The 8,318-nt window shown below is 40.2% G+C and overlaps 1 protein-coding gene across 1 annotated transcript in view; it reads left to right on the top strand.

Annotated features, from left to right (window-relative positions):
• The window catches only part of GRK7 (G protein-coupled receptor kinase 7), a 34,999-nt gene that overhangs the window by 21,301 nt on the left and 5,380 nt on the right, over nucleotides 1-8,318 (top strand). Inside the window, exon 4 of the mRNA XM_008586723.1 lies at nucleotides 1,952-2,226. Within this exon, the coding sequence (XP_008584945.1) occupies nucleotides 1,952-2,226 (275 nt within the window). The remainder of the gene's footprint in view (nucleotides 1-1,951; nucleotides 2,227-8,318) is intronic.

Raw genomic sequence — 8,318 nt, forward strand, 5'->3', positions numbered from 1 at the left:
CTCAGGCAAACCAAAACATATGGTCACCCAAATTATATACCAGCTTCTATGAAAACAGCAGTTCATGCTGATTCATGCCCAGCCTGTTAGATCCTAGTTACTTCCAGAATTTTCTTGCACAGGCCAATTATTCTTTATTGTGGATCATTTATGTTTTTTCATTGTTGTGATCCATGTTGAAATTATTGATGAAAAAACAAAACCAAAAAAAAATTATTCATGAAATTTATATTCCTAAAGCACAACACGTAAAAAATGTGTACTCAAGTAATTAGACTTAAAAAAAAATCACCTAAATGCTTTCCAACCTTTTTTGATGTACTGAAATGCACAGTTGTAACCAATGTGTGATGACCACTGTATATATAAAATTAGTGTTAACAATAGGTTCTGGTTTATTGTCTTTTTTTTTTTTTTCCCCTGACAACTGGCCAGTACAGGGATCCAAACCCTTGACCTTGGTGTTATAACACCACGTACTAATCAACTAAGCTAACCGGACAGCCCTACTGTCTTTATTGATGAACCTTTGGGTGTTTCCAGCTTGTGAATAATGGAGCTATAAAGCATCTCAATATAGATTTCTTTTTCTTTCTCCTGAGTCATTTCTTTGAGGTACATACTCCAAATTTAAATAACCTTGTCAAAGTACAGAAACAGTTTGATACCTCTTACTTTCCATTGCTGTATGTTACATTGCTCTCCCAAAAGTCTGAGTCAATTTACAGAGCACATTTATCTGTTTTCCACCTCTGCCTATAATTTAAATTATCATTTTTATGTCTTGTTTCCATTTTTAATTGCTACAGAGGTCGTACTTTAATCAAAAGCAGCTATAGTTTTTGTGAAAACATTGTAAATAAATACCTTATAATTACAAGGAATTTTGTAAGTATCCATTAAATTTAATTATTAATTAAGTTGAAGGTATTCATTAAATATCCACTGAATGACTAGATGTATTAAAATCATATGCAGTCACAAAAAGACAAATACTGCATGATTCCAATATTGCAACATACCCGGAGTAGTCAAATTCATAGGCAGAAAGTGGAAGGGTGTTGCCAGGGGCTAGGGTGAGGGGAAATGGGGAGTTGTTTAATGGGTATAGAGTTTCAGCTTTGCAAGATGGAAAGAGTTCTGGAGATTGGTTGCACAATGATATGAATGTACTGAACACTACTGTACTTAAAATTAAAAACGGTTAAGATAGTAAGTTTTATGTTACGTGTTCTTTACCACAATTATATGTGTGCGTGAGTATATATATATATAATTTTTTGTTTTTTCTTTTAACCCAGTGATCATTTGGCATATATTGTTGGCAAAAGTGTGCTACAATACATAGTCATGAATGCTAAGTGAAATTTCATGTGTGGAATTTTCTTGATTAAAATGACAGTGTTAATTATTTAATGCAGAAACAGACAGGCAGAGATGTATGATGTTAATGTCATTACATAGCAAACAGTAAGAAACATAGACTAAATAATATTATATGAACATTCAATATTAATAATAAAGTGCTTGACCTTAAAAAAATCATATGCATCTAGTTTTCTGTTATCTGTGAATAAAAAAAAGAGGCAGAGCTTAGGATTTTAGAGGTATCCACTTTAACTTTCCATCTCAAAGATGAGGTAATGAGACTAAAGCAGGCTAAGCGATTTTTCCACTTCAAGAGCAGCTACATCTGTCCCTTTTATAATGACGCCAGCCAACAACTCTTATGCTCATTGGCCAGAATGGATCACATGACCTCCCCTGGCTGCACCAGAGGCTGCTGGGAAAGCAGGGAAAGAATAGTTTAGACGCATTGCCACCACAAACAAATTAGGGTTCCCTGAACAAGAGAAGAAAAGGAGAATGGGTATTGGGTAGGAAACCATAAGTGTCTGCTACACTCACCTTAGTGTTTTTGTTTCTTTTGTTTTTTGGGGGGGTGTTACAGGCTGGAACCAATGGTTACATGGCTCCTGAAATCCTGGTGGAAAAGGTGGGTTATTCCTATCCTGTGGACTGGTTTGCGATGGGATGCAGTATTTATGAAATGATCGCTGGGCGAACACCATTCAAAGATTACAAGGAAAAGGTCAGTAAAGAGGATCTAAAGGAAAGAACTCTGAAAGAGGAGGTCAAATTCCAACATGATAACTTCACAGAGGAAGCAAAAGATATTTGCAGACTCTTCTTGGCTAAGCAACCAGAGCAACGCTTAGGAAGCAGGTAAACTACCGTATAATGGAGATGATTACTAATGTCAGCATTGTCCACAGGCATTTGAAAAACACTTTAGATTTGTGGCAGTCTTATTTATTTATTTTTTGGGTGGCTGACCGGTATGGGGATCCGAACATGTGACCTTGCTGTTATAAAGCTGTGCTCTAATCAACTGAGTTAACCAGCCAGTCTTGTGGCCATCTTAGAATTAAGTATTATTATTATTTGCATAATATATGGATAAATTTTTGATACTTTTGAACACTATGGGCACTTGATATGGAACAATCTCGAAGTATATTTTAAAGCTAAAAATGAGGTGCAAAAGAGCTTGCATAAAAAAAGAAGAAAAGGGCCGGCCCGGTGGCGCACTGGAGAGTGCGCCACTTGGGAGCGCGGCGGCGCTCCCGCCGAGGGTTCGGATCCCATGTGGAGACCGGTTCCCGCTCACTGGCTGAGCGCAGTGCGGGCGCAACACTGAGGGTTGCGATCCCATTGCCGGTCCCTGGTACGGGCGCTACACCGAGGGTTGCGATCCCGTTACCCGTCAGTAAAAAAAAAGACAAAAAGGAATAAAAAAAGAAGAAAAGAAGAATACATGATTCAAACAGTTGTTTAGGATATTTTAAGGAGAGTATACAAGGAATTTATAGGCTTGGTTGCCTCTGATGAAGGGAAATTGGGGGCTGATGACAGGAATGCAAATGAGGATTTTCACTATTGTCTTTTGAATTTCGAACCATATGCATGAATTATCTAATCAAAAATGATTAAAATAAAAACTTGTAAAAAAATTATTGGTACTGATGGTCATAGCTCTGGAAAATTCTGCCCCTTTCAAATATCTCCTATAAAATAGCATCAGTCATTCAACAGATATTTAGTGAGTACACAAGATGTTGCCAGCTATTAAGTACAGTTGAAATTAGTTTTGAGGAAAGCAGAGTTTTGTTCCTTACAATGGAATAATAAGATCAAAATATTTTGGAAGGGAAAATAAGTAAAAGTTGGCCTGTGAAAATATCCTTGGCAGTGGCTGACTGGCTATGTTATATAGGGCGAAAATTGAGGGCTTTAGATTCACAGACATGGATTCATGGCCCAACTCTGCTATGTAATGATCATTTTGCTTCAAGAGATGGAATTACTTTCTCTGAGTCTAAATATCCTCATATATGAAATGGGGGCAGGGGGCTGTGGATATGATGGTTAGTTAGTTTTATGTGTCAACTTGGCTAGGCCACAGTACCCAGATATTTGTCAAACATTATGCTAGATGTTTCTGTGCAGATTTTTAGATGAGACTTACATTTAAATGAGTAGACTTTGAGTAAAGCAGACTACCTTTCATAATGTGAGTGGGCCTCATCCAATCAGTTGAAGGCCTTAATAGAAAATGGGCTTCCAGTCAAGGTGGCAGAATAGACAGTCCTCAGTGTCACTGTCTCCCACAAATCAACCAATTTACAACTATTAAAAAGCAACAACAGCCAAGCGGGGGCTGCTAGAGCTCGGGGGAAGAGGAGGAGAGACCGACAGAGTGCATGAAGGTGGGAGAAGCCACAATGAGAGAAAGAAAGAACCGCTCTGACCATTTTGAGCCCTGGCCGCTTCCAGGCTGGAGCTGCTGAGTGCACAGAGCAGGAGCCAGCAAAAGCTGCAGCTGTGCCCTTTGGATGAAGTTGCTTGGAGGTGGAAGGGGAGAAGAGGGCCTTGGTGGCCCCCAGGCCAGCAAGACTACTAATAGGGTTCCTGTGGACCCACATAGGAGCGAGGAGCCAAAACAACTGAAAAAAGGAGCCACTCAGAGACCAGTAAGTCATCACAAGGGACCAGCACATGGCCCGTCCCAAGGGAAATGTTTAGAGCACAGGTGGTGGGGGAGATGGGCCCACTGGGAGAACACTGGAGCACAGCAAGGACAGCTCATCTACCCCCCAGTCAGTGTAGGACCACTCAGTGGAGACTGGTTGGGAATGTAGAACTTCAGAGGGTGCAGTTTGCTGAAAAGACTCAGGTCCAGAGCAGAATTTCTATACAACCCAGGTGCACCGGATCTCATGAGATCTGGAAGTACATATAAAGTCAACCATAAAACCTGAGCTGCACAAAAAGCCTTCCCTAGGGAATCAGTAGCAAAGCAGCAATTTATTTAGCTCAACCACAGAGCTCAAGTACTGGTCTCCACAGGAAGTTCCCCCATTTTAGAAGTAAGCAAAGGACTGTATAGTAAGTTCCCCCATTTTAGAAGTAAGCAAAGGACTGTATAGTAAGTTCCCCCATTTTAGAAGTAAGCAAAGGACTGTATAGTAAGTTCCCCCATTTTAGAAGTAAGCAAAGGACTGTATAGTAAGTTCCCCCATTTTAGAAGTAAGCAAAGGACTGTATAGTAAGTTCCCCCATTTTAGAAGTAAGCAAAGGACTGTATAGTAAGTTCCCCCATTTTAGAAGTAAGCAAAGGACTGTATAGTAAGTTCCCCCATTTTAGAAGTAAGCAAAGGACTGTATAGTAAGTTCCCCCATTTTAGAAGTAAGCAAAGGACTGTATAGTAAGTTCCCCCATTTTAGAAGTAAGCAAAGGACTGTATAGTAAGTTCCCCCATTTTAGAAGTAAGCAAAGGACTGTATAGTAAGTTCCCCCATTTTAGAAGTAAGCAAAGGACTGTATAGTAAGTTCCCCCATTTTAGAAGTAAGCAAAGGACTGTATAGTAAGTTCCCCCATTTTAGAAGTAAGCAAAGGACTGTATAGTAAGTTCCCCCATTTTAGAAGTAAGCAAAGGACTGTATAGTAAGTTCCCCCATTTTAGAAGTAAGCAAAGGACTGTATAGTAAGTTCCCCCATTTTAGAAGTAAGCAAAGGACTGTATAGTAAGTTCCCCCATTTTAGAAGTAAGCAAAGGACTGTATAGTAAGTTCCCCCATTTTAGAAGTAAGCAAAGGACTGTATAGTAAGTTCCCCCATTTTAGAAGTAAGCAAAGGACAACAAATTAGTTCCAGTGCAGAGTTTAAGTGATAGGAACAGCCAATAATCCAACACAGAACTGAAAGAAAAAATAAAATACCCACAACCAGAGAAAAACTTTGATATTAACTAGTGAAGGTCTCACATCAAAAAGAACACCTATAAAACCTAGAAGGACCAGAAGTCCCTGGGCTACCAAACCAGGGAGGGGGGGAGGGCTGGGGGCCTCAGCCATGTCCCCTGACACCTGCAACCAGCCCAGTGGCAACCACTGAACCATGGCAGGAAACAGCCGGGCTCTCCTGAGCAAGGGCAGTGGGGGGCTGCGGGCCTCCGCCACACCCCCCTGACATCTGCATCCAGCCCAGCAATAACCAAGGCACCGCTGGAAGCCTCCTGATCTCCCCTGCAGAAATGAGGGGGTAACATAGGCATCAACTCAGCCCCTCTTCCTTCCTCCTTCTGCCACCGTATTTCCTTCCCCTTCCCCTCTCCCTCCCCTCCAACTGCTCCATAACATCATAGAATGTAAAATATATATATATATATGTTAATAAATAAATAAACTTTAAAAAAAAGAAAGAAAATGACTGACCTCCCCAGAGGAAATGGGGATTCTGCTAACAGACCACCTTTGGGCTCCAACTGCAGCTCTTTCCTGGGACTCCAGCCTGCTGGCCTACCCTGAAGACTGTGGACTTGCCAAACCTCCACAATCACATGAGCCAGTTCCTTACAATAAATCCATCTCTCTCTCTACATATGTACATATATACATATACACACATTATTGTGGAGAAAAAATTTCCTCTACACTCTTATGTTCTTTATTTGGGGGCCTGCAGATTAAACTGACAAAACATAGATTAGTAAGAGAAAAGATAGGTTTTTATTCAGCTACATAGGTGGGAGTGCACAGAAAAATGTGACTAGGAGACAGAATTTGGGGCATATATATAACATCTTAGTAGAGGAAGGGGAGAGGGAGAAGGGCACGTAGGGGAAAACAAATGACTTCTTAAAGGGGGTGGGGTTGGGAGAGAGGTCACTTACAGGAAAACAAATGACATTTAGGAAAGATAAACGGATCCTTAGAAGAATAGATGGAAGGTATGATAGTTTCGCGATATGTCTGTTTAGGTGTGGTGCTGACTTCCTCTGTCTCCAGTGATAAGAGTTGATCTTCCTGGATCCTTAGAAGAATAGATGGAAGGTATGATAGTTTCGTGATATGTCTGTTTAGGTGTGGTGCTGACTTCCTCTGTCTCCAGTGATAAGAGTTGATCTTCCCTGTTTGTGAAACTCCTGGGGAGAGAATTTATGAAAGTTGAGTTCTTTTGGAAGACTCTGCTTTTAGGCAAATGGGGGAGTTCAGAACCTACATCTGCTGGATCTCAAATCCCTTCAGGTCAAAATAATGTTTATGTCACAGTGGCACATTCTGGACCCCTTCAACATCCTGTTGGTTCTGTTTCTCCGTAGAACCCATTTCTACTGAATTTCTAATATAGTAGAAATTTTGAAGTTTAGATATAATTTGTAAAGGTAGATATAATGTCTGTTAGGAATTATTCAATAAGTGATAGTAATTAATTTGTTTAAGGGAGATAGATAATATTTCTACTAAACTATTAGCTTGAATGTTTCAAATTACTTGGATTGAATTTTCAAAATCTAAAAATATATACATATACAAATATGAAATCTACAACCATAAAGTGGTATGACCAATTTTGAACATAACACCAGAATTTAGGCACCCAAATTACTCTAAATCTTCCAAGTAGTTGCCATTGAAGGCTCTAGAACAAGGCTGCCTGAGCTCAAAATGTGCAAAAATGGAGGCGAGCTCTGAATTTCTGACCTGATTTTTTTAAATAGCCAAACAAAATTTATTTGTAACAACTTTCAAAGCATGACAGATAACCAAGTTAGTATTTTGAAATTAGGTAGAACTCTACAGTACTTGGAAGTAAAATGTGGAACTGATTTTCCTGTATAGATTCCAACGTTTTAGTATTAGTAGGGTCAGAATAGGCTGTTATGATAACAAGCAAACCCTAAACTCTCAGAGCTTAAAATAAAAAAAGATGATTTCTCATTCACACAAAATCCATTATGGGTCCAGCGGCTCTCCAGGATATCTCTCTTCCAAGCAGTGACTCAGAAACCCAGGCAGGCTGCTTCTACTTTACAGCTACATTGGAAATTCACTTGTGGCTTCCACTTGCTGTGGCAGGAGAAGAGAGCACGAAGAACTTACAGGGATTTTCATTGCCTCTGCCAGGAAGTGACACAGTTCACCCATCACTTCACACACGCTTCTGTGATCCTGTCACAAAAGGATCTTGCCTAAGGGCAAGGGGCGGGCTTGTGTTGTCTTCTGTGTGTCCAGGAGGGAGGGACAATCCCTGACAATCTCTATGTCCTGGTTCTCAAGTTCAGGGAGTGTCAGAGGATGGAGGAACAGTGGGTCAATCAGTAGGGGAAGCCAACAGTCTCTTCAGAAGACTTCCCTGAAGGGAACACCACCTGCTTGGATGCCTCAATTCACATTTGATCGAAATCTATCTCAGTACTTCATAAGCACACTTGGGTTTATAAGATGAAATACTGGCAAACTTCTTCAGGAAGATCCACCTTAAAGCACTGGTTCATTGCCTGAAGCTGCTTCATCAAGCAAAGCTTTTTTTATAAAGCATCTAGTGACTGTTTTGAATAAAACTTTATAACATTAGAGAAAGGGCACATAAAAAACAGCTGTTCAGTGGAAGAGAAAACCAACATTTTCATTCCAATGAATGGACTGTCATGGGTATCCTCCAAAGACAAGGTAAATGCCTAGAGAGCATGTTACACGGCGAAGAGGTCAAGGCCCTCTCTGTTGTGTTCACAAGCAATTGAGATAAACTAAAAACCCTTCACCTTCTTTACACATCGCTGCAGAGGATTTCGCTCTTTGCCTTTATGAGACTGGGAGTTAATTTTGCAGAGAAGCCAAAAACTTTTCTGAGCATCTCACAGGAGCTCCAGACAGGGTCGACTATGATGCTTTTCAATAAAACAAAAGATGAAGACCACTTAAGTTTTTTGCAGGTTTTATTTAGATCAGTCAGTGCATTAGAACAAGAGCA

The sequence above is a fragment of the Galeopterus variegatus genome, unplaced genomic scaffold (assembly GCF_000696425.1).
Source record: "Galeopterus variegatus unplaced genomic scaffold, G_variegatus-3.0.2 Scaffold111, whole genome shotgun sequence".
Lineage (NCBI taxonomy): Eukaryota > Metazoa > Chordata > Mammalia > Dermoptera > Cynocephalidae > Galeopterus > Galeopterus variegatus.